Genomic DNA, 25,728 nt, shown 5'->3' with positions numbered 1-25,728 from the left:
TGAACATTTGGATCTGATAAAAATTGTTCAGCTCCGTTAAACTCCTATAATGGCGGTTGGAATTTACCAAGACGGCGTCAACAGCGTCCACAGCTCTGCGGTGCCTCTAGTCCGCGAGCTGTCAAAGGACCATGACTTGGTATTGAAGACATTCCGACTATTGATTGCAGATCTCTGCCAGCAATTCAATGGCGGACACCCCGGGTATGGCCTTTAGAGCATTATCTAACTGTGAGCAGAAGCTGATTGTGTGCTAGTGGTGCTATTGGTATGGCTGCGATCGGTGTTTCACTGTGGAGATATGTTATGCGATATGCACCCCACACTCCAGGATTCTTCAACCGGGATCGCTTTGTCTTGTCAAATGGTCAGTTTAGCTCCAATTCTGCTAAATTGATACGCATCCGAGAGTGATGCATACTAAACTAAGGCCCTATAGGTCACACTTGCCTCTTCCAATACTCTTTCCTCCATCTCACAGGCTACAAAGCCATGACCTTTGATCAGCTCAAATCATATCACTCGGACCGCGTCGATGCGCTGTGCCCCGGGCATCCAGAGATTGAGCACGAAGGAATTGAAGTGACAACCGGCCCACTGGGTCAGGGTATTGCGAATGCTGTAGGAATGGCCATGGCGACCAAGAACCTCGCCGCTACCTACAACCGCCCCGGATTCGATGTGGTAAGCAACCATACTTGGTGTATGATTGGCGATGCTTGCTTGCAGGAGGGTGTTGCTCTCGAGGCAATTTCTTTGGCCGGACATTTCCGTCTAAACAACCTCACTGTCATCTACGATAACAACCAGATTACATGTGATGGATCCGTCGACCTTACCAACACTGAAGACGTGAACACGAAGATGCGCGCCTGTGGCTGGGATGTGATTGAGGTGGCAGACGGCTGCTTTGATATTGAGGGCATTGTCCTTGCATTGGAGCAAGCTCGTTTATCAAAGCAAAAGCCCACCTTCATTAATATCAAGACAGTCATCGGTTTGGACAGCAGTGTCGCTGGAACTGCTGTTGCCCATGGTGCTGCTTTTGGCGCCCAGAGTATCCGTGATATGAAGGCTGCCTACGGCTTCAACCCGGAAGAGCACTTTGTCATTGGTGAATCTGTCCGTCAGTTCTTTGAGGGAATTCCTGAGCGCGGAGAGCAGTGGGTGCAAGAGTGGAACCAGCTAGTAAACGACTACGCTGCTCAGCACCCTGCTCTAGCGGCCGAGTTCATGGCTCGTGTCCGAGGCGAGCTTCCAGCCAACTGGGAGGAGCATATTCCTACCACCTTCCCTGATAAACCCACTGCCACTCGTGCCGCGTCTGGCTTAGTTTTCAACCCAATTGCCGAACATGTCAACTCTTTTATGGTCGGTACTGCGGATCTCTCGCCATCTGTAAACATGATCTGGCCTGGAAAAGTTGACTTCCAGCATGTGAGTCAGAACAACTGAGATTGAAATAACCCGAAATCATTGCTAACTGCCTCATTAGCCTGAACTTCGCACAACCTGCGGCATCAATGGCACTTACTCTGGGCGGTATATCCATTATGGTGTCCGTGAGCATGCCATGGCTGCCATCTCCAACGGTCTGGCAGCTTACTCGCCAAACACCATTATTCCGGTCACATCAACATTCTTCATGTTTTACCTGTATGCCGCACCCGCAGTCCGAATGGGCGCATTGCAACACCTCCAGATTATCCACGTCGCCACCCACGACTCCATTGGTATGGGCGAGGATGGACCAACCCACCAGCCTATTGAGTTAGCCAACCTGTATCGGGCTATGCCAAACCTCCTTTATATCCGTCCTGGTGATAGCGAAGAGACAGCTGGTGCATGGATTGCCGCTATTGGCGCCAAGCAGACCCCAAGTATCATTTCTACCTCTCGTCAAACCTTGCCCCAGATCCCACAGACACGTCGTGATGGCGTAGCTCTTGGCGCATACGTCCTGTCAGAAGCTGAATCTGCTACTGTGACTTTGATCGGTGTTGGAGCTGAACTTTCGTTCGCTGTGCAGGTTGCTGAGCAATTGAAGGTGCAGAAAGGTATTACCGCACGCGTTGTCAGCTTCCCTTGCCAGCGCTTGTTTGAGAAACAGTCACTTGAGTACAAGCGGAAGACACTGCGGCGACACCAGGGTATACCGGCTGTGGTGATTGAGCCCTATGCGCCAAATGGGTGGGAGCGGTATGCAGATGCAGGCATCTGCATCACGCGCTTCGGTCATAGTTTGCCGGGCAAGGCGGCATACAAGCACTTTGGGTTTGATATTGATACGTTGACAACAAAGGTTGCCGGGTACTTGGATCGGATTCAGGAAGATGAGTTCCTTCGTGGCGAGTTTGTTGAGCTATGAGCATGTTGTTTGATATTTTATTGTACTTGGTGGGGTGGAGTGGATACGGGTTTATGGATATTATATTTACTTTTGATTAGGATACAAAAATGGAGATTGATGAAGGAGTACGATAGATCCGTAGTAAAATCTATGGAATGGTAGGGTACTTATAGCCTGTAAATCTAGCAAACCAGCAAGCAAAGATCTCAATCTAAACTGGCAATAGGCATAGCAAACATCGGGAATGGGAAGAAATGTTTAATGTTAAGATCATATAGCACATATATAAATTCTCCAGGTCGTCAGAAATTTATTCCACACCCCCATCAACTGTGATGCCGATGACCAAATTTCTTGTCATATAGGCCATAACAGTAGTAAAAGGACATATCTAGAATAGTTAAGGTAGTTTAGCAATTCTGACAGGCATCAAAATTGCACCTACAAGCTAAGCTAAGAGTCTACCATACAACGACAGTAAATAAGAGTTAGCCCAACTGTAAAGGTGAACCTACACCACTAAACTATGACAACCATAAGGCTTAAGGAAGCTTTTGACATATTCCAGCACAGTCCAATAATAGTTAATCACTCCAAAAATCAGAGAAATTAAGGTGTCTGTCCCGTTGTTGCCTGAGACCTAAGGCAGAAACGTCTTTCCGGCTGACTTGTACCCCTCAGCTTAGCTCAAGTCAAAACGGCAAGATGATACCAATATGTGACCTTTCGGGAGAACAAGGGAACAGTGAAGTCCGAATGATCATAGAAGGCGCTAGGGGTATTCACAATGAAGTATAACAGTCATAAGACAGACTCATCATGGCAAAATCCATGGCCAAGGAAGGTGCTTTGACCCTGACTCTTTTTTGGTCAAGTAATTATTCTAGTGAACAAAAGTATAAAATCCATTCCCGCAGGGAGTGAATATGCGGTGTCGAGATTGTTTCTAGGAGATATGTTGGGGGGAAAGGAGTCCAAGGAAAATACTGTAATGCATCCGACGATGAACATTCAAATGTTGAACACATGAACAACGTGATATACTATCGGAAGATAAGAATGTTTTTACTATGTAAATTATATTAGATGGCACAAAAAAATTAAGAACATCTGATCACCCCTTTGTGTTAAAAATGTTCCTGGCCAATGATAGTCAGCTCATGGCCCATGCCCTGACGCGGGGGGCATCCAGTGCCTTGTTGATCGGCACAGAAACAGCGTGGTAACCACGCAGAATGGGGTCATGCAGCCACATGCAATGAAAGGGCTTTCTGAGAGGATGTTGAAAGAAAAAAATGAAAAAGAAAAGATGAAAGACTTATAAACTACATAGTCGACTCGTCAAGTCCATCTGTTTTTTTTTTTCATCTCAAATATGGCGCGTGCTCTACTACTTGTTGCCCTAAGTCTGGGTGCTACTGCCATGCCCGCCGCATCGTCGGGTATGAGCAACATCAAAAATATTGTCGTTTTGGTTCAAGAAAACTTGTCCTTTGACCACTTCGCTGGCGGTCTTGACTATGACTCTAGCATTGACGGCCCCCGAAATCCTCAATATTGCAATCCTGCCAATGTCTCTATCCCACACGAAAACCATGTTTGCGCCAATCCTGTTGCGAAGAACATTGCCTCCGAAGACCCCAACCACAGCATTGCGGGTGGTAACATGCAGGTCTATGGCACCTACCACCCCCTTGCAGGAGCCAAGGCCAACATGAATGGATTCATCACTGAACAGCGAACCTCCTACCCAAAGGACGACCTACAGCGGGCAGCAGAGGCGATCAATTACTTCACCCCGGAGCACATCCCTGTCTTCAATACCATCGCCCAGAACTTTGTCTTGTTCGACCGCTGGTTTGCTGCAGTGCCAGGACCTACAAACCCCAACCGTGCCTACTTGACCTCGGGCACTTCCCATGGTCATGGCCACAATGACGACGACTTCATGACATCTGCGCTACCACAAACATCTATTTTCGAGCACCTATCAGAGAAGGGGATCACTTGGAAGAACTACGAGAATTCGACTCAGTCCAAGCCCGCATTTTTGCCCGACGCCATGTTCTACGATTGGACCGCGAAGAATGGAAAAGATAACGTGGTCCCCATTAACAACTTCTATGCTGATGCGAAAGCTGGGAACCTACCACAGTTTAGCTGGATCAACCCTGAGTGCTGCAATTATATGTCGATGCATCCTCCGTCTCCAATCAATATGGGCGAGAACTTTGTCAAGAGCATCTATGAGGCTGTGCGCAATTCGCCGCAGTGGAATGAGACCCTCTTCATTCTGACCTGGGACGAACATGGTGGTTTTGCTGATCATGTCCCGCCTCCCATTGACGTCCCCGCTGGCGACAGTCTGACCTATACGACGACGGCTCGGGATGGTGAGCCATACACTTTCCACTTTGACCGTCTCGGGGTTCGAGTTCCTACAGTCTTGATCTCTCCTTGGGTTCCCAAGGGGCTGGTCCAGCACAAGCCTAGCGACGGGAACGAGTTCACTCATACCTCTATCCTCAAGTTTGTCTCTGAGCTCTGGGGTCTAGAGAGTCTGTCCCCTCGCGTGGACTGGTCGGCTTCCTTCGGGAACTTGATCACAAACAAGTTCCGAAAGGATACTCCCAACAAGTTGCCGAACGGAGCAGACTTCTAGGTCTTAACTACATATCTTTTGTTAATAGTCGCAGTCCGGAACTCCTAGCTCAATTGAATTTAATGATAACGAAAATATAAAAACCACGCCCCACATTGTAAACAAACCCTTTTCTGGAATAGCGTTATGTGCTAATCCGATAAATAAAGAAAGAGAGCAGTTAAACTGTAGAAGCAAAGACCTAGACATGAAAGAGAGAAAGCAAGTAGTAGTCCCCTAGGGGAATCAAATAGCAGAGCTAATAACCTCTTTCCTAAGTAGGAATAGCCATTCGGAGAACAAAGAAAGCCAACGATCTCTGTGATTTTGCTTGTAGGGGTAATTACTAGTTATAATTCGAGACATATAAGTTTCCGTTTCATAGTCCTCTGATAGATACAAGGCGTAGCTGTGGGAATGACGGAATTAGGATCAATCTCGAATCAATGCCGTTTTTGGGCCAGTGCAATTATATGGGGAGTCATCGATAGAGGAATTGACTTTCTTTACGATTCTCTTTATCTTGTTTACATTATAGTTAACTAACTAATCCTATACAGCTACGGGTGGTTGTATACTGGGGGTGTACCACCATTTATCGTCGAAGAGCAGGCTCTGGGGAAGCTACTCCTGCATAGCAGCATGTACCTAGGTATGTAATAGCGAGCTAGATCGTGTTAATGAGATCATCATCATCATCATCATCATCATCATCATCATCATCATCACTGTCCGGGTATGCCGAGGTCTGAACCCAAGTGCTTTTCAAATAATTTGCTATACCAAGCGCTTGTTGGTTGATATTTTGTGTTGTTGGCATACATTCACCTTGTAGTCATGCCCTTATATCATCTTAAGTTAAATGAATCAGATTATATGTTGTACTAAGGAGTAGCATCTCTTAGAAGCGGTATTTCCTAGAGTCCCCTCTGCTCATTCCTTATTTCACTAGGCAGGAAATGTCACCTAGGCACCTTCCTCATCTGACCTCTCTTTCCCTTGTTTTCTCCCCTCCCCCTCTCTCTTCTTTCTTCTTCTCTTATTCCTTCTCTCTCATCTCTTCTTTCAGACTTGTTATTCTCTTCATCCAATCATGTGTTCTCGCTCTCTTCATTGCCAACGAGGACGAGAACCATTGCTACCGTCAGTCCCTTACTAACTGGTACAGTGTGCCGATTATCTATACTAGACCTCCGCAATGGGCCGGGTTGGGCCCGGAGCTCAAGCCCATAGCCCAACCCGCAGTGGGCTATAGGCCCTACCTTCAAAGCCCAACCCAACCCATTAGTGGGGGCCCGTAAGGCCCCCAATAAAGCCCATCGGTATTAGCCTTTGTAATCCCTGTATTATAGCCTTTTCTACCAATTATATAGAGTTTAAATTCAGAATATCAAATCACAGTGTCTATATTAGTATATATTTCAATTTTAAATAAGATCTAATAAGTAGAGGACGAGATATTATCAAAAGTATTAATTTTGATATTTTGATATTAGATATATATTTTAGATCTCGACGGGACCTCGGGAGTACCACTACTTTCTAGTAAGGCTCTGTAATTTTTAGAATTTCTTTATAAACGCCCTTTCTTGCGTTTTTAAACGTAATATTAAGAAATTACTAATAGTAAGCTCTAAATCATGTAGATAAATAGAACATTACCTTAGGAATAAGGCCTAGAAACGTAGGTAAAACGAGCGTAATTAAAAAGATAGAAAAGGGAGGGTTCAACTTTACTTGGCACCTAAATTCTTAGCATGTTTGTACTATTTGGGGCCCAATGCCCTACTAAAGCCCAGTGGGCTTCTACCCTAGGCCCATAGCCCACCGGTGGGCCTAAGGACCGGGCCCAAAGCCCAGCCCATTTGCGGGTTGGATTGGGTTGGGCCCTGGGCTTTATGGGCTGGTGCGGAGGTCTAATCTATACCACCTGTTCTCCCTCTCGCTCTCTTTATTGCTAACGAGGACGAGAACCATTGCTACCGCCAGTCCCTCGCCAACTGGCGCACCTGGGCAGTGTGCCAATCATTCTCGAGTTTCATCCGATTGATAGGTAAGGATGACTCATCACTCCAATCTTCCAAGGTTATCCGAAACTTACTAAGACCATACAGTTTCGGACGCCAGAATGTCTGCACCTTCTATCCTCGTGAATTCCGTTTCGGAAAACCTTACGTTGGCCTCGAAGACTCGATATTTAGAAATGTCTGATGACTCGGACTCTGCAGAAGTCGAGCGCTCAGACGTCGAGTGCTTCAAGGCGCTGCCGGACGACACAGTCGAAGCCATCGGGTCGACAGAGAGCGCTATCCGGAAGATTATCAGAGAAAACAAAGGAACAGCCGATGTCGTGAAATATATACGTTTCACAAACGTCCCACCAGATATTGTGGACAAGTTTTCTTTGCGCAGTACTCGGCAGATGTTTAATCGTAGCACCCGACACATGATTATCAAGCTCTTAACTAGGCCCCATGAATCAGCTTCACGCGGCCTAGAAGGTGCAGTGCAAAATGAGATCTACAATATGGGGCTGGACGAGTCGATCTGCCCGTTAGGATCTACAACCACCGAAGGTGTGTTTTGCAGAAAAGAGGCCGACGCAGCTTATGGTCCTGCCCAGCCTGTTCCAGGTCGCAATCCAAAATGGCCGACCGTTGTGGTCGAAGTGGGAGTATTAGAGTCATATCGAAAGCTGCAGGCAGATGCAGAATGGTGGCTCACGAACTCGAGGGGAGATATAAAGCTTGTGATTATCGTGTCTATCAGTCGAAAGACCCCTAACATCAAGTTCGAGACTGTTACTTTAGACCCGACCGTGAACTCCTTACGACTGCAGCGGCCTCGCTACGTCCTAAAGATACGGAAGACCATTACGGTATCCCGCGACGCAAACAAACCTAATTCACAGATTACTATCAGGCCACCAGTACCTTTGACCATCGAGTTTGAAGAATTATTTTGTCGTCAACCAGTCCCACCCGAACATAACATTGAACTGTCACCTGATCGGTTAGGACGGATCTCAAGACTCGTGTGGGGCCAGCAAGGATTCTAGCTTATTATTACCTCTGTACCTCCGTTAGTTCTCTTAGGTAGCTTCTCTAATAAACACAACTTTTGCTACAATAATCGTGGAGTGATTGTCAAAGTGTGTGTAGATTCTTGAAGACAGGGGACGCGACAGAGAAAGATGGCTGTAGAAAGAAGAAGAATGAAGGTCATGAAGGTCATGAAGGCATGAAGGTTTAATTAGTATATGTTATTTACTTGCAATGCTATTTGTTTACCTTACTTTATCTCTTATACTTTATGTATACCCCACGGCAATATGATTACTTGAAGCTTTTCGAGGCATGACGGTTGTGGGTTTCATCTGGTACCTGTACCTCTATGTTAAGAACACGAAATTATCTCTTGTGCGAATTGACAGCTGTTCAAAATCAAGTGTACTATAGAGAAAGTCAGAAGAATAGGCGCTAAAAAGAGAGATCATTGCAACTACATTGGTAGGCTGTTATGACCCTTGGAAACATTGCGACTATTTTGCAACCTTTGGCTCGCCCAATCTAGCGATTGTACAAGCACGCCGGGCAATCAGATATGCGATGTGGAAGATTATGTGTTGAACGAAGGTGCACTAAAGATGACTTGATACTAGTGCTTACTGTACGCAGTACTAGAGCAAAAAGTAAAATGAGTGTGTATTGCAAAGAGTGTGAAGCGCTCGCTAGTTAGGTGGTTCTTGTACTCCGTAAGCAAGAAGTGAATTACTAAAAGAGTAGACGGAATAAGGGTAATTCCGGCCGACAAACAAGTTCTAGTCGTTTTCCCGAATCAGCACAATATTGTCACGTCATGCACTATATATATATCGGAGCCTGGAATCTCTGAGCATAATGCTCAGATATAGTGGTATTTTTGGCCTAGTGTGTAACTCGCCAGTCCAGGGGCAGGCTATAACTAATATTGGACTGGCCGTAACCGCAGGCGATGATGAAGGTCCGGTTTGTGAAGAATTGATGGACATAAATGTCCTCGACTACGATATGAATGAAATCTCCAATGCATAATAATACCGGGAGATAACGCCGCCTGGCTCGATGGATAAACTTACGTTAGCTCCGTTGGCTGGAATGTTGACCAACCTCCCCGCGGCTGCTTCTGAAAGTTATAAGGTTGTATGGTGTCAGTCGTCTCATTGCTAGAGATCTCTTGATCAAAACATGTGATTCTAATATTCATTCTATGTGGTAGTATCCAACAAGCTTAACGCCTGCAATGAGTCCAAAATTGGGTCTGTACATGACATCGTTTATCGGCAGGTGAATCTATACCGATTGGAACTCCCAGCCACGAAGCTTTGTCAAACAGGGAAAAAGCAATTTTCCTTTGTTTCTTATCTCTGCCAATGACAGCGGGCTCGATACCTTTATCAACATGGAATTCTCCGAGCCCACCAGCCCTGCTATGCAGTGATCCCGATCAACATTCCATTTCCCATTTGATCCGATGAGAGGGGCGCTTCGTGCACGCACACAGTGAGCCAAGTGTCGAGGGAACTTTTGCCATTTCTCTCATGCTATTTCTAGAGCAGATCCTGCATCTGATCGCCGCAGCCACGAATTGCAGCAAATTGCAACACCGTGCCTAATACCTCGGCAAGCAGTCAATTATGATATAGAAGACATTCTTCAACGAAGGATTGTCCATTAGCATCACGAGAAGACCTAGGAAGCCGAGGAAGCCCCAGAGTACAAGCAGCTTAGACGCGTGACTTGTCAAACTGACCATATCAGTACATCTAGGGGGTCACCATCACATTGCTGAGACCCCAGTCTACCTGGATTCCAGGTATGTGCTTTTGAGCTACCTTCCTGGCATGCTGATTGGAAGGATCCTTGTCAGGGAGATTTATTTCGTCATGCAGCTAGCGCTTCCATTAGCTTATTTGCTTTTCCCACGCCGATCCTGCCTTTCTGTTCAAATAGTCGCGTTGAATATAAACCCTTTTCAAAGGAGGGTTTCCCCCGTGGCTTTCGCACGTAAACAACTTGTGCCTCTAGATCCCTACCCGCCCTTGATCACAGAGTCGTGATATTTTGCATCATGGAGGCTAAGGAGTATACTCCCAGCTTCACCAGCCGGAGTACATCCATCATACCTTTCGATCAACAGTCCGACGACCGAATCATTCAAGACGAAGAGAAGCTGCCGCCAGTAGATGGGGGTCTTCAAGCATGGCTGTTCCTTATGGCTTCTGCAATGCTCGAAGCTCTAGTTTGGGGTTCGTGATCATCGTTTCTTTTGGTTGAAGATACATTGATGCTGAAACTAACACGCGAGCAGGTTATGCATTCGCCTTCGGTATATTTCAAGACTACTATAGCACACACGAGCCATTCAAAGGATCTGGAAACATCGCAGTTATTGGTACCTGTGCAATGGTTAGTTGTTCATATACTTAAGTCTCCCTTCTCTCGCTGACTGAACACCTAGGGTATAGCTTACCTGATTGCTCCTTTGGCAATCGTTTTGATGATTTTGGTGCCTTGGATTGCTCGCTGGGTGTCAACCATAGGAGTTCTTATCATGTGTTTGTCTTTGGCACTGAGTTCATTTTCTACCAACGTGACGCATCTTATTTTGTCGCAAGGAATCGGCTTTGGAATTGGTGGCTGTTTTGCCTATACTCCCACCATCCTATTCATGTCGGAGTGGTTTGATAAACGAAGAGGTCTTGCATTTGGTATTGTCTGGGTGAGTTGCGAACAATAACTTGCACCCTTAGCCCCTTCTTATGGCAAGTCGAACTGATATATCGTTAGGCCGGGTCTGGTGTCTCCGGCATAGTCTTCCCACTCGCCATCCAGTGGCTTTTGAACCAGTATGGGATTGAAGCTACGCTGCAGATATCGTCCGTGACATTGTTCATCCTTGCTGTGCCATTCCTCTACTTTCATCGACCGAGACTGCATACGACAGCAATCGCGTACCACCGTCTGAATTTTCATTTCTTGTACAACAAAGTCTTCATCATTTACCAACTCGGCAACACTCTTGAAGCAATCGGTTTCTTCCTGCCGACAATCTACCTTCCAACATACGCCCGCAGTCTAGGCGCTGGTGACTACATGGCGTCTCTCACTGTAATCCTCGTCAACCTATTTGCTGTGTTCGGCTCTGTCATCATGGGATTCCTTTCCGATCGATATCACGTCACTACCTGCATTCTCATGTCGACTGTGGGTACCGTTCTCTCGGTCTTCTTTATCTGGGGTTTCGCCGACAGTATCCCCCCTTTATATGTCTTTTGTATTGCCTATGGTCTCCTCGCAGGGGGGTTCTCCTCCACATGGGCGGGGGTCTCCAACGAAGTGCAGAAAGCCAATCCATTAGCAGACGCGACTGTCATCTTCCCATTCATGGAAACGGGACGTGGAATCGGAAATGTGGCAAGTGGACCTCTCAGCGAGGCTCTGCTCAAGGGAGATACTTGGAAAGGACACGCGATCGGTGCATATGGAACAGGCTACGGGACACTCGTTGTCTGCACTGGCGCAACTGCATTGATCGGCGGCCTCTCTGTGGTTGCCCGGCACCTTAACTGGATATAAAAAAACTCTGGCAACATACAGCCATGTCCCACGCACTGATCGTGTTGTGACTAGGGTTATTTCATAAAATCTGCGTCGAGGTATCATCTTAAATGAGTTCTATGAGAGTATAACGGGTGGTAGATATATGATTGTGACAATGACTTATTGATATCTGAAAAATGATGCTATATATGGTACTGCAAATAACATGACGCAGATGCTTCGCGGTGAAGAAATATAAAATACAAGTGATCCAAGATTGATAAATGTACATGGAGTACATTTACTTGGCTACCCATCCCCAGACCCTCCAGTACCATGCCTTGGGGGGCTCAACTTCCTTTTGGTAGTTCAAGCGACCGGTGTCAATATCAGCTTCGGCTACACTGATAAATGACGGACGGAAAATGATCTTGTGGCCGACATAGAGCACAACGAAAACGATGGGACAGATGTAGGCGATGAAGAAGTCGGTGACTTGGAAATGCGGGATGAAAGAAGTGAAGCCCTGGGTGAGGGCGATGAGGATGTTGAAGAAGAGACCATACCAAGCGAGATATGGTTGCAAAATTGCCTTATATGGCAGGGTATCGCGAGAGATCCCACGGTTTGCCAATACGCGCATAAATGCAATATGACACGCGTTGATTGAGGCCCAAGTGATGAATCCAGCCACACTAGAGAGATTGACAAGCCAAGTGAAGACTTGCCCAGCGTCATTCGAAACGTTCATGAAACCCAACAAACCAAACAGAGCGGTGAATGTCACACTGATATATGGAACACCGTGCTTGGTGACCCAACCGAAACAGGCGGGAGCAAATCCTTCATGTGCCAATCCAGTGAGGACTCGACTGCCACTGTACACATTGGAGTTTGCTGCTGACAAGACCACAGACAAGAGCACAGCATTGATCAAGCTTGGAAGAACCTTCACTCCTGCCAAATCGGCCGCGATAACCATGGGCGAGGATGATGCGTTGGTTGTCGCAGTGGTGAGACGGTTGTTGGTGTAGGGGACCACAAGTCCAATGAAGAAGATGGTCAAAACGAAGAAGAAGAGAATTCGAACAAACGTCTTGCGGATAGCCGAGGGGACTGTCTTTTGGGGATTTTCGGTCTCTCCAGCGGCGACACCAACAAGCTCTGTACCTTGGTAGGAGAACCCAGCTTGGATAAGAACTGCCCAGAAGCCAACAAACTTGCCAATCGCTTCCGGTAAGTCGGGGCTATACGAGGCAAAGGCTCCCGGCTTGTCCCAGTAGCGGAAGCCTATATATCCCTGCTCTCCAACTCCGACATCGATGCAGATCGCAAAAATGATGAAGCCGATGACAGTCGCCACTTTGATAGTTGAGAACCAGAACTCCACCTCACCGTAGAAGTTGACGGGGAGGAAGTTCATGGCCGTGATGAATACCCAGAAGACTCCGATGAAAATGGCAATGTTCAGACTAGGATCCCAATATTGGATGATTGTACCGGTAGCGGTTAGTTCGACGGCAAACGTGGAGGCCCAATTGAACCAATAGATCCAACCCATGGAAAATCCCAGGCTTGGGTCGATTAGGCGGGCTGCATAGGATGTGAAGGCACCGGAGATTGGGATATAGGTTGCAACTTCGCCCAATGAGCTCATAACAGAATAGACGATGGAGCCGACAAAGATATAGGCGATCAACGCGCCCGCTGGACCGGATGTTGCGATAGCAGTACCACTGGAGATAAAGAGTCCTGTAGAGGTTAGATTTCGGTATTCATTTAATCGAAGGCCTGAGAGTAGGATAGTATACCTGTGCCGATAGTTCCACCTATGACCGACGTAAGTTAGCATCTTCTGTAGCTTGTTTTGATTAAACAAAGCGAAGGCCTACCGATTGCAATCATCTGTAGATGTCTACTTTTCAGCTTCCGCTTCAGTTCCCCAGGATTGGGGTTCGTGGAGTGATTTTGCTCCGCATCAGACTTCTTAGTGTCTTTGAAGGCATTATCAGTATCCGCCTCTGCAGAGACTGCAGTTGCAGAAGTTTTGGTATCATCGTGTGCCGCGGGGGCATCGTTGGTGACGATGTCGGACATGGCAGGGCCACGGAGTGTATCCGATTCAAACGTTATTTTTATAAGATGAGGTTATCACAACATTTATCGATGTCAAGATTGTCTCGCCTTGTCAGAGAATTTTCTGCAGAGCTTGAACGGGCTCGGTGAGGCTCCGAGAACAGATCCATGGGTGGAGTAAATTTGGAAAAATCTTAATTGTTTTAGGTAAGTGCCCGGATGACGCGTGGTACCTATAATGGAAGTACTGATGAGCATCAAAGACAAATAATAACTAGTAAAACACTACAAAATATAGGTACAAATATCTGAGAGTGACTTAGGGTAAAGTCCACATCGAAAACCTTCGATTGAACACTCGACGATATATGTGTAAGAACTACATATGCGCCGAGTATATCTCTTCGATAACTATGATATATAGGTGTATATCATAGATATTTTCGAAAAGCTTCGGTGGTGAAGCAATTCAATGTACGGAGTACGGAGTAGTGCAATTTCATCACGGGGAAATCTCGGCAGAAGTTGAAAATTGACGGCGCTAGGAATCAGGCAACGAGGCCAATGCTGACAAAAGTATGATGCCTGAGACATAAGGCCACAAGGCCTCACTCCAAACTCCCAACTTCGAGCGAAGTTCGAGCGGGTTGACATTCATGTTTACGGAAAAGTTTGTATACATGAAATCTGTTCTGAAACTACAATGTCTTATACCTAGTACTACGTACTTTACTTCCGGTGACCTAAGTAAGATGTTGATGGGTTTTGGCCGTACTTCTGTCAAAATGGCCTGGTCCCAACCTCAACTTGGTTAGGGGCCAGATCAAATCTTAGCCTTGGACCTCTCGGCATATTCCATGTCCTTTTTCTTTGGGCCAGCAAATCCAAATATGTATGCCCCAATCTTGCGCATCTGAATCTCCTCTGCACCTTCCGTTATCCGATACCGACGGAAATGACGATATATGTGCTCGAAAGGATAATGACGAGAGTACCCATCACCTCCGTGAATCTGATCGATCAGACATGTCTCAACAATGTGTCGGGTGTGGACATACCTGAATTGCTCGGTCGGCAGCTTGACAGCATAAGCGATTTGCCCAGAAGTTACACATGGCCACCTGATCGGAAAGACGACGCTCAATTTCAACCCAAGGCGGCCACTGGGTTTCGGACGACTGACACTCCGCCACAATACGATCCATCTCCCAGCTTGTCTTTAAGATAAACAGTCGCAACATCTCCACCTGTGTCATCAGCTCAACTACCGGAAACTGAATAGCCTGATTATTAGCCAAAGATTTCCCTTCTCCCCATATCTTCCGTGCCCGTGCGCGCTCGATGCTTCGGTCCAGGCAGTATCGCGCGGCCCCACAGGAGCTGGCTGCTTGACGAATTCTATTCTCGTGCACAAATGTTTGGGCGATGGCTAGTCCCCGATCGACCGATCCCAAAACCGCCGATCTAGGAACCCATACACTATTCAGCTCCACCGTTGCATGGTCGGTGGGCATGTTCAATGTCCACTCATAACTAACGATGCGAACCCCTTCTGTGTCACGAGGAACCAAGAAGGCAGTGATGCCTTGTGCTGATCCTGCTTGGCCAGAAGTTCGCGCAAAGATGAGAAAGTGGGTACAGTGATGCGCCCCTGTCTGCCACTTCTTTGCCCCTGTGATTTCGAACCCTCCCCGAATTTGATGCGCGGTAGTAGACATGAATGTTGCATCACTTCCGTGATCGGGCTCAGTAAGGCCGAATGTTGTTCGGAACTCTCCTCGCAGACGTGCAGGAATCAAGGTTTCTCTTTGTTGTTCATCGCCAAAGTGGTGGAGCATCAGCACATCCGGGAAATTTCCCACAATACTATGCTCATTTTGTAGATCATTGGCCAGCCCTAAACCACCTCCGTACACAGGACTCGAGGCTAAGTGATAACGAATGGCGGACATCCATAGATTTGTGTCTGGATGTGACTGTCCCCCATAGACCCGAGGGAGGGCGAATCGGTAAAACCCCGAGGAATCAGCTAGAGTACGCGCCTTACCTGCCGATCTATCAGCCACGCTCATTTCTAAATTTCATTCAACCGACCTAATAACTCTTCCCATTCTCTTCGTGGATTCCCATGGTTTTCCCAGTCAGTGCGTGCATATTCACGGCGGTGATCGAAGAAGCGGTTATTGTCGTCGGAATGTTGCAACGGGAGAATAGTTGAATGAATAAAAGAATCTATAGATTCTAGATGAGCTTGGAGATCTGCTGGCAAGTCAAAATTCATGATGTTTGCCAATAATGATAGGCTGTGCAGGCTAACTATGCGCATATGTACACGGCCCCGGTAAGATATAGGAACTATATACTTTCCCCGCATTCGGACCTCGGTCACCACGCATATCATAATGGAGTACCCGAGAATGTGTGCGTTAGGATTTACCACAGTCCCTATTTTGCAAATACAAACAACCTGGGGAAAAAGAAACCCCCTAAAAGTGTTTGACAATCCTAGCACGGAAGCACGGGAGCTAAGGAACTGCCGAAGGGACGGGACTAATTTCCAGCGCCTCCCCACCCTACACGAGTCAAGAGTGAGAACTAGCAAACCCAAAACTGGTTGCATCTTGAAATACGATGTGCTAGGGACAAATCTACTTTGCGCAAATCGGTGTACGGAGTAATATGAGATAAATGGCTACGCGTGAAACCCCTATTTTACCGTCACACACATTTGGGGGGTTATGCCATGCTCTTGGATTTCTTGTTTACACGGCTCACACTTCCTGCGATTGAGCTAAGTATCAGAGAAAATTGTCATCGGGGTTCTGGCATAGCGTGTGGGCATATGATATATCTCGTTAGCCTCAGTTGACAGATGCCCGCATTTTCGCATTTTTGGTAAGCGTCAATGATATCATATCTTGTGAAGGTTTCGTGTTTGATGACCTTTGAGAACAATGGCGTTGTCTGTGGGTTTTCCTTTTTCTGACAGTTCCGCTATTCCTAATTGGGATCCTAACTTCATCAGAACCGATGTCTCTGTCACCTCACCTTTCGAACATAAGAGGAATAATGGGGAAAAGAAGCGAAAAAACCACCCTTCCATCAGTATATCTCATCGTCATTAGTGTCGTACCATCTCATTCTTCGGCTGGAACTAGCGTCAACGCATTGTCTCTCGGGGATGGGAGAGCGCGGATCCGTGACGGTTCCACCGAGGCCCCGTGCCCCTAAACGAGGCTTGGAAGTCATCAATCTGAACCACTTCTAAGGACCGAAAGGGATGATCCTGAACTCTGGAAAAGTTGGCTAGACACACGGCCCAGCTAGTGGCCTTATGATCGGCTATCTGTGTCGCCACGGAAGTGCCGCGATAGGTTGCAAAAGATTACTACTGCATGACGCCCCATATCTTCTTCCTTGGTTCTTTCCCGTCCACCCATGAACGACACGGGGTGGTACCGACAGTATGGATTCCAACCACCGTTTGGTAATCATTTGGCCTTGTGGCACATGTGCTTGTTGACAGGTGTGGGGCGACAATGTGAGAAGGTGCAAAAGGTCCGCCGACCGTGTACTAGAACATTGGCTTTATTTGCATCTTTCCCCGTCTACAACGGGTTTCTCTTCTCTCCCCAAATATACGCACCATGGAACTGTGGAAAGCTATTACCGCACAGCCCATTGTGGCCATCGCCGTGGCTGGAGTGATCTATACAGTGTCATTGGCAGCATATCGGCTATGGCTTTCACCACTCGCTCCTTTCCCTGGACCAAAGTTGGCCGCTCTGACAATGTGGTACGAGTTCTATTACGATTCCTTCCTCGGAGGCCAGTACACCTTTCGAATCGCTGAGATGCATCGCAAATACGGCCCGATTGTGAGAATTAGTCCATTTGAATTACACATCGACGATCCAGATTACTATGAAATCTTATACTCTCGAGACAAACCCATGAACAAATCGATACTTTTGACTGGGATGTTTGGGGCACCGGCATCTGCTTTCGGGACAGTCGATCACCACCGTCATCGGATACGCCGACAACCTATGAACCCATTCTTTTCTCAGCAGCGGATTCGACAATTGGAGCCTGTGATCCGGAAAATGGTCGACAAGCTATGCAAAGGAATGGGAGACTGGAAGGAGAGAAATACACCGCTGCATGTTTATCATGCGTTCAATGCCTACACAACGGACGTGGTTGTAGAGTATACTATGGGTCAATCGTTCCATTATTTGGATGACCCGGAATTCACACCGCAGTGGTCGAAAACAATTGGGGCGATTGTTGAAGTTGGAATGCAACTCAAACAGTTTCGCTGGGTCTTTGCCTTGTTTGAGCTGCTTCCACGGTGGCTAGTTTTGATTCTCAATCCTCACGTCGGCCCAGTAATTGATCAGAGAATCGAAAGTTTGCGGCTAGCGAATTTGGTCATTGATAGTCAGGCTGCTGGCGGGAACCCGACAGATGAGAAGGCTACCGTGCCGAAAGGTACATTGTTTCATGCGCTGCTCGATAGCAAACTTCCCCCAGAGGAGAAGGCCGCTGGCCGCCTCAGTCAAGAGGTTTTCACTGTCATCTCAGCTGGAGGCGAAACAACTGCGAAGAATTTGACGACACTCACCTTCCATCTACTTGATAACCCCGACAAGCTACAAAAGCTACGTGACGAGCTCAACCGACTCGATCCCGATCGAACAGCAACTTTGGTAGAGTACGAGGCAATGCCGTACCTGGTAAGCTTCTCCATTCCCAATGTCGGGCTTATTAAATGCCAAAGATCTAACAATATAGTAGACATCCGTTATGCTGGAGGGTCTAAGGTATGTAGAGCTTCTGTCTTCTAGTTCATCTAGCCCTACTTTACTATCTGTTTATTTAACCTCTATACAGAATCACAAACGCCGTATCATCAAGGCTTCAACGCAGCTCCCCAGATCAAGCTATGACTTACAAGGACTGGGTAATTCCTCCTGGTGTAAGATATCTTTATCTCCTCTTTTGTGGTTTCCCGATGTTGACGATATGCACCAGACACATGTGGGAATGACCAGCCTATTTATGCACCACAATGAGGATATCTTCCCAGACTCGCAAAGCTTCATCCCAGAGCGATGGATGGACCCAGCGCAGAGGAAAGCTCTCGAGAAGTATCTAGTTGCTTTTAGCAAGGGATCAAGGCAGTGCATTGGCATCCCGTATGTGGTCAATCTCTCGAGATTCTATTTCAATCGTGTACTAACATCAGTTGACCAGTCTCGCGCGGGCGGTGATTCTTTTAGGAATCGCCACCATTTTCCGGGAGTTCGATTTGGAGCTCTACGAGACTACAGTAGACGACGTTCGAATCGTACGCGACATGTTTGTTGGTCACCCGCGAAAGGAAAGTCAGAGCGTTCGGGTTATGGTACATGATCGAAATGGACATACTGGGCAGAGTGACAAGTCACTATAAAGGCTCTATGGCTTTGTTCTCTTGAATCCTTGTCCCATTCTACAACAGCTCCAAGAAAAAGTGAATTGGCTAGGAGATACTGAAGGCTGCTTCATTGCAACTACAGAAGTTACGCCAAGATTCCAAAACCTTCCAACGGATCTTCCTCATGTTGGGCTGGTCGTGCGGATAAATTAGGCGCAAATCAGGGATATAAGCAGTTGTCAGGCACAATATAACCCATGCATATCATCAGCCCTTTGACCTCAAACGTAACGCGTGTGGGGGCTATACTCGAGAAACATGAGAAAGCCTAGTGGATACTCCTATGCTTGAGTTATACATAGCATGTTATTTGCTCCCCTATGGTCGATAGATATTTCCAATGTTCCAAAGCCAGCCGCGCTCTGGCCAGGGGCGCGTGGTCAGGCTTTCAACCCCTTACTTTGCATTCTCTGCCCCTCGACGGTTGGTAACAGAATACTCCGTAATCGGTAGATTTCGGGATATGGAGGCAAAATACGAAATCCAGCAGGGGAAAAGAAAAGAAAACATCATGGGCCCAGAACCGACAAGCCGGAACAATCTCAGCTGGGCCCTGGGGTGGATTTAATTCTCCGAACTTCTGGCCTCGGGCTTAACATGATCTGCGATCTTCCAAATCAGAGCGATCTACGCCCTATTGGGTATTAGTTGGAAGTTTCATGGTAGTCTATTGCAGATTATTGACAATCGTTAGGCATAAGTTGGCCTTTGTGGCGTTGAGCCCGCCTCCACTGCCTACAACGTAGGGTCTACATGGTAAATATCTCCGACCAACCGGGCATGACCGGTGTCCCTGAAACTTGATTTCGTATTATTTTTTATCCAATATCAAAAGCCGCTAATCATGATTTCTTCCAGACTTCGATGCAGGCCGATGGACAGTAAGCGTCTCAACTCTGGGTCATTCACTATGAAATGGACCTCACGTTTCAGATACATCTATGTGAGACACTATTCACCTCCTTTGTATCACAGCAGACATGCTCTCTCATACATTGCTCCCATTCGAGCATGGTGTAACCTCTTCCATGAATCCTGATGCACCTTGTACCAGGAGTCTGGCGCTCGGCCTTTAGTTCATGGATGTGATGGAAATACCCTCAAACTTCTGTCTGCATGTCCGCATGTCCGCATGTCTATACACATGTTGTGAAAGGGGTAGGTTGCTATGACCTTAGAATTTGTCAGACCTGAGCATTGAAGATGCAAAACTGAGGGTATCCAACGAATCACCATGTAGAGAGATATCCAGGAATGTTGTGGATGATGTTCCAAGGGAGAGGTATACAGGCGTGGTGATACCAAACCACGCGCTTTCCTAGTCTTTTCCCTGGCTCTGATTTCGAATAGAACTATGTTTCCTCGAGCCTGAAGTCTGTTTAGATGTGCTCATGAGAATGGTTCGAACCAATTGATAGGTTCCTTTATTGCATTCAGTTTCAGTATGAGAACAAAGTACATATTTGCCCTTGGTAGCTTCTCTTCGATAATCTGTCTTTGCAATTGTGAGCAGTCAGAGGAAGTATTTTTTCTTGTTTCTCTTGTGATCATTACAATGCATCCAACCCTCAACTATCGACACTCTCGCCGGTCTGCCTGTGATCGTTGTCGCGGGCAGAAACTGCGGTGCGAGCGCGATCATATGAATGGCATGTCTTGTGAGCGATGCCTTAAGGCTCAGGAAGTATGTATCACAAGTATGAACCAACCTGCGCCAGCCATATTGCCTTCAAACCATGGTCATGATCAAGTTGCACGACAAGACCGTGAGAGTCAAGGATTCAATCAAAGGCATGAATCGATGTCTATTCTTCACAAGTCATCCGCTCCCAGAGTGAAGAAGTCATTGCACTCGCCGACTGTACTCCCTGGAAGACACAATATGAAAGAGCACAACTACTGGGCAGGGGTAGCGTCAATGCCGGTTTTCGCTGAAGGCAACTTTTTTCCATCCTCGGGGGATATTGGATTTAATATGCCCCTAGACTTCGGAAACATCATGGGTCCTGTTGAACAATGGAATTATCATCAATCAAACTGGTCAACCGATGCATATAACTTGGTATGTTGGAACTGACGGGGAAATGCACCGCTCAGCTACTAATTATCACCACTATAGCCTCCCGATTGGATTCCATCAGATCAACTATACCCTTGCGAGGCAAATTCTTGTTTTCCATCCGTGTTCCCCAGTGATGCTCCACCAGGCTCCAGGCAAGCCACTGATATGGGAAATCTCCAGCCCTTTCCAAATAGGCATGTCAACTACGACGATAACGAATCGCCCTTTGCAATAAAGAACTTTCCAGATCCTGCGTGGGTAAATCAGCCAGATCTTACAACCGCAATCAAACCTCCCCCAGTGACAACAAACCAAGAATCCACCTCCTCTACACAAGATATCCGCAAGAGTCTGTTGAGATTGAGAATGGGACTTGTTGAAGATTTGGAGGTATTCGAGACCGGCTCAATGCTCCTTGAATCTTCCTCCCTTTTCTACGAGAATTCTAATTTGTCAATTGAAACACTCGACCTTCCAATATATCGCTTGCTCGATCACACATCTTGGCTTTTGGCAATTGTTCGATCATCATGTGGCACGACAGAAGGGAATTCGGATGCCACACTCGCTACACAACGATTTGAATCGGAAAACACCGGATATGAGGACTCTTCGTTTATTCTTCCAGATACCGGCGACAATGGCTTTGATGAAGATATCGCCACAGTATCCCCACATGATTCCGGCTATCACACCGCAACGACATCTCCAGATCGAAGCACACCTCCCACCCCAAATTGCGATATAGCACTGTGGCTTGGCATATTGGAGGCACATTGTTCACTAGTGCGCATATATCGAGCTGTTTTCATGCGCTTGTATCAGCTGTTTCTGATAATCCCTCCGGTTGATGCAGCCACAATTCTGTTGTTGCCGAAAGTACGGTTTGGGCAGCTTCACTTGGATGGAAATCTCATTACCCAGGTTCAATTGTTGGTTGATTTCAGCTCGACAATGATGAGGAAGCTTGACCGGGCCCTTGAATTGCGGTCAAGCTCGCCTCAACCACAGGAGGATCGAGGATTCGATCCAGAATCTGTTCGCCAGAAGGATTGGTCAACCTCGATTCGCGATATTGTCCTAGCGCAAGAACAAGACCCTTGCGAAATGTCTCTGATGGAAATAATGGAGTCTTTGGGGCAGCTTGCTAAAGACCCGGTTATTATTTAATTTATGGTCTTCACAGTCCTGTACGCTATTCAAAAAGATTTACTTGTTGGCTTTTAGCACATGGCAGTGTAGGGTAATAAAGTGTGAACTAATAAGAAAGAATGGAAACACACCTCCGATTCATTACCATAGAGCGAAAACGAAACCACGTCACATTCGACTCTTTTCAACCAACGGCTATTATTGTATTGACAGGTTGCCTGGTCTTCGCAAGAATGGATACTTGGGCTCAAGTTTCCCCTGCATATTCGGACACCGAGTCCGAGTCCGATCTTAATTTAGAAACCATATAATGGCTGAATTATAGCTCTACTCTTAAAAGGAATGATTAGTCTCACAATTAGAGAGATATACATCTGACAAGAGAAAAGAAGTACCCCCAACCCATTTGCCAGACTTGAGCCCTCGACAATGGATACAGCCAATTTCAAAGATATTCCTGACCTTACTGGAACCTGGGTATTAGTACGCTGTCTCCATTTTTGTTTCCCTGACACAAGTGCTAATACGATGATTAGAATCGAAAGCTGTCGACTGACCCAGATGAAATTATGGTCTTGGTAACAGCCTTGGTGAATTTATACGTTGGCTTTGTTTTGCTAAAAAAAAATAATAGCAAGGTGTCCCTTGGGTTATCCGAAAGGTCTTGCGACACGCCCGACTTTCGTTGCAGATCAGCCAGGCTACTTCCACCTGCGTAGACGAAAAATGCGACGAAAGCGCTGTTTTGGCCGACTTAAAATCAGTCACAAGTCTTCGTATCACACAAACTGTCAATCCAGGTGGCTTTGACAGTGAAGGGGTTTATCTGATCGATGGAAGCAAACAAGATCTTTCACTGCCTATCTTCGGTGACCTCCAAACGAAGCTCAATTTCATCGACAAATCTGATGTACTGGAAGACTCAGTCCGTCAAATTGTGGAGATGGCTAGCTTGACCAAGACGGTCATTCAAGAATTGGCCCTCAATTCGTCCAAGGGGTGGGATGCGGAAGTGATTTGGGGATTTGAACAGCTTGATGGAAAGAGATATCTCACTCGAAACATCAGGACTACCAAGGAGGACAAAAAGGTCATCGCTAAGATGGTTTATGATGGTCCGAATTAGATCCTACCTACTGTGCACGTTGATAATTCAATGTTTTCAATGCAAACCGAATCTTGAAATGCACCACATGCAACCACCACAGCGTTCTCAATTGAATCTCCATATTCTTACTTTGGCAATCTTGTAGCAAGCGGCTATATAATGTGTTGATTCCAATAAGATAGCTCTTTTTCTACTTGGGTGGACATATAATAAATCCTATACACTAGATAGCGAGAAACCTTGCATCATATATATATATATTTATTAGTCCAAACCTAGACTACGACGACAACCCAAAAGTGCAGTCTCCTGTGTGCAAAGCAAAATTGGGTCGAATAATCAAAATATATATTTTCGCACATACTTAGGGGTTGGACTATAATTCTTTGAGCCCTCAACCAATGCAAAAATTCATTTTGTGATCATAGGGACAACGAGCTTCTTTCCCGAGACCTTTCCATTTCGCAGCATATCCAACCCCTCTAAGATGCCATCAAATTTGCCAGGAATGGTTTGAATTGGACAGGGTTTGAGCTTCCCACTGTCAATCAATCCTTGGAGCTCTAAGTACCATGACCGAGCCCAAACTCCGATCTCAGGTCGCGGTGGAATACCATATGGCTCAGGTAACTCGACACCTTTTCCGGAGATGGCACCTCCCATGACTAGTTCGTGCTTGATTGTCTTTCGCGAGCAAAGGCTTTCTTGATATTGCTCAAGTGCACAGTACCTTCCTCCAGTACGACCGATAGCCGCATAGCACATTCGCAGAGTCTTGGCTTCCGCAAATGGGTCAAGGACATAGCGCAAAGTGTTTTTTGTAGCCGCTCGGATGTCCTCGGCGCAAGTTGGAGAATTGTAGTCGAATACAAGGTCTGCTCCGTAGGAGATCACCAAGTCGCGGTTATGAGGGGAGCATGTTGTGATTACCCGGTGGCCGCAGCTAAGGATGATGAATTAGTTACGTATACTGAAAGTCATAGGAAGGGAATTGAATACTTACAGCTTGACCATCTGGATTGCAAGTAGGCCTATAGTGCTACCTCCGCCGTATACCAGAACATCCTCCGCTTTGGATGCTGGTGTGAGGAGTGTTCCGGGCAATTGAAGGGACCAAAAGAGAGCAACTCCAAGTGTTGCAATTGCGGTCCCAGAGATGGAGGGTGCATTGACCAGATCCATTCCCTTGGGAACATGAAAAGCGAAGTCCGGTTCAGTTCGAATGTACTCGCAATAGGCCCCGGAAGTTGGCTCTGACATATTTGACCCTTGAACGGCACCAAAAGCCTGGTCTCCAAGACGGAATCGCCCCTGTGCAGCAGCGTCACTTCCCATCGCAACTACAGTACCTGAGAAGTCACACCCATCCCAGAGACCTGGGGTCGGGAACCGCAATGGCATCTTGAAATCACAAGGGTTAAGGGCCACGGCAGCAGTCTTCACCAACATTTGGTGGGGACCGAGTTTTGGGATAGGAAGACCAGCGGTAATTTGAAGAACCCCGCCATCATGTTGAATGATTCCAGTCTGGGTGGAGGGCAAGTTATCATGAGATGCCATATTTTGATTGTAGTGAAAAGCGCTAGTAGAATTCCAACTGCTTATACACTTGGGAGACTCATTTATATAAAAGCACGAATACAGATGAAAAGCATTGTTAGTACCCAAAGCACCAGCAAGAATAGAAAAGACAGTTCTTTTCCTAGACAGGTTGTTTGATGAGTTTAGAATCGGCGAGTCTAGTCAAAGTTCCAACCACTCTGCCTTCGGAAACATTTGGCGAGATATAGCCCGGATAATAACTAGGCCCTAGTGTCCGTAGTAAAACGTATACATTTGTTTATAATCGTACGTACCTAAGCTTGGCAAGCAATTTACATGGATCTGGGATTATTCCAAGGCCAAATATAGTAACACTTTATGCAATATTCACGGTAAGTTTGTCATCTCTCTCTTCCCTACATACAATGTGCATTGTGTTGTATCACAGGAACATATTTCAACTCGGGCTGCATCTAGTTTTTGTCAACCGACGGATTCCGAGTTTGCAATTCTATCTGTTTCCATTAGAATATAGGGGTTTCTACAATTAAGTCCATAAGTATAGGACCATATTCTGAGTCGAATAAATTAGACAGCATCACAATTTACGCCTTGATACTTCCCAGCATCCGCAGTAAAGAACGCCCATCTATACATACCATGTCGTTTTAGAGATAGTATATAGCACTATTTATATATATTGTAGTAGGTATCAAAGAGAAATGAAGCCTAAA

At 46.5% G+C, this 25,728-nt stretch overlaps 10 protein-coding genes across 10 annotated transcripts; 7 read left to right on the top strand and 3 right to left on the bottom strand.

Moving 5' to 3' along the window:
• Positions 1-49: 49 nt before the first annotated feature.
• On the top strand, positions 50-2,368 carry PGRI_004350 (transketolase family protein; the record flags this gene model as incomplete). Its single annotated transcript, XM_040788148.1, has 5 exons — positions 50-204; positions 258-367; positions 440-684; positions 730-1,437; positions 1,496-2,368. 5 exons carry the CDS (start codon positions 50-52, stop codon positions 2,366-2,368), a joined length of 2,091 nt encoding a protein of 696 aa, XP_040651920.1.
• A 1,357-nt stretch (positions 2,369-3,725) lies between these two features.
• On the top strand, positions 3,726-5,012 carry PGRI_004340 (putative phosphatidylglycerol specific phospholipase; the record flags this gene model as incomplete). Its single annotated transcript, XM_040788147.1, has 1 exon — positions 3,726-5,012. One exon carries the CDS (start codon positions 3,726-3,728, stop codon positions 5,010-5,012), a length of 1,287 nt encoding a protein of 428 aa, XP_040651919.1.
• Positions 5,013-7,119: 2,107 nt separating this feature from the next.
• Positions 7,120-8,049, top strand: PGRI_004330 (uncharacterized protein; the record flags this gene model as incomplete). Its single annotated transcript, XM_040788146.1, has 1 exon — positions 7,120-8,049. One exon carries the CDS (start codon positions 7,120-7,122, stop codon positions 8,047-8,049), a length of 930 nt encoding a protein of 309 aa, XP_040651918.1.
• Positions 8,050-10,100: 2,051 nt separating this feature from the next.
• PGRI_004320 (Major facilitator superfamily domain, general substrate transporter) lies at positions 10,101-11,608 on the top strand (the record flags this gene model as incomplete). Its single annotated transcript, XM_040788145.1, has 4 exons — positions 10,101-10,278; positions 10,341-10,438; positions 10,491-10,751; positions 10,820-11,608. The coding sequence occupies 4 exons, from the start codon at positions 10,101-10,103 to the stop codon at positions 11,606-11,608; spliced, it is 1,326 nt and encodes a 441-aa protein (XP_040651917.1).
• A 265-nt stretch (positions 11,609-11,873) lies between these two features.
• On the bottom strand, positions 11,874-13,669 carry PGRI_004310 (Amino acid permease; the record flags this gene model as incomplete). Its single annotated transcript, XM_040788144.1, has 3 exons — positions 11,874-13,324; positions 13,384-13,401; positions 13,465-13,669. The coding sequence occupies 3 exons, from the start codon at positions 13,667-13,669 to the stop codon at positions 11,874-11,876; spliced, it is 1,674 nt and encodes a 557-aa protein (XP_040651916.1).
• An 802-nt stretch (positions 13,670-14,471) lies between these two features.
• Positions 14,472-15,600, bottom strand: PGRI_004300 (acyl-CoA dehydrogenase; the record flags this gene model as incomplete). Its single annotated transcript, XM_040788143.1, has 2 exons — positions 14,472-14,660; positions 14,707-15,600. The coding sequence occupies 2 exons, from the start codon at positions 15,598-15,600 to the stop codon at positions 14,472-14,474; spliced, it is 1,083 nt and encodes a 360-aa protein (XP_040651915.1).
• A 1,695-nt stretch (positions 15,601-17,295) lies between these two features.
• Positions 17,296-19,106, top strand: PGRI_004290 (cytochrome P450; the record flags this gene model as incomplete). Its single annotated transcript, XM_040788142.1, has 5 exons — positions 17,296-18,387; positions 18,449-18,474; positions 18,545-18,629; positions 18,686-18,849; positions 18,908-19,106. The coding sequence occupies 5 exons, from the start codon at positions 17,296-17,298 to the stop codon at positions 19,104-19,106; spliced, it is 1,566 nt and encodes a 521-aa protein (XP_040651914.1).
• Positions 19,107-21,012: 1,906 nt separating this feature from the next.
• On the top strand, positions 21,013-22,362 carry PGRI_004280 (uncharacterized protein; the record flags this gene model as incomplete). The annotated part of the gene is made up of 2 exons (XM_040788141.1): positions 21,013-21,192; positions 21,250-22,362. 2 exons carry the CDS (start codon positions 21,013-21,015, stop codon positions 22,360-22,362), a joined length of 1,293 nt encoding a protein of 430 aa, XP_040651913.1.
• A 411-nt stretch (positions 22,363-22,773) lies between these two features.
• On the top strand, positions 22,774-23,470 carry PGRI_004270 (uncharacterized protein; the record flags this gene model as incomplete). The annotated part of the gene is made up of 3 exons (XM_040788140.1): positions 22,774-22,827; positions 22,881-22,922; positions 22,979-23,470. 3 exons carry the CDS (start codon positions 22,774-22,776, stop codon positions 23,468-23,470), a joined length of 588 nt encoding a protein of 195 aa, XP_040651912.1.
• Positions 23,471-23,863: 393 nt separating this feature from the next.
• Positions 23,864-25,012, bottom strand: PGRI_004260 (zinc-binding alcohol dehydrogenase family protein; the record flags this gene model as incomplete). Its single annotated transcript, XM_040788139.1, has 2 exons — positions 23,864-24,395; positions 24,456-25,012. 2 exons carry the CDS (start codon positions 25,010-25,012, stop codon positions 23,864-23,866), a joined length of 1,089 nt encoding a protein of 362 aa, XP_040651911.1.
• Between the last annotated feature and the right edge of the window lie 716 nt (positions 25,013-25,728).

This window comes from Penicillium griseofulvum, assembly GCF_001561935.1.
Source record: "Penicillium griseofulvum strain PG3 chromosome Unknown contig_79, whole genome shotgun sequence".
Lineage (NCBI taxonomy): Eukaryota > Fungi > Ascomycota > Eurotiomycetes > Eurotiales > Aspergillaceae > Penicillium > Penicillium griseofulvum.
This window is presented reverse-complemented; position numbering and strand designations above follow the sequence as displayed.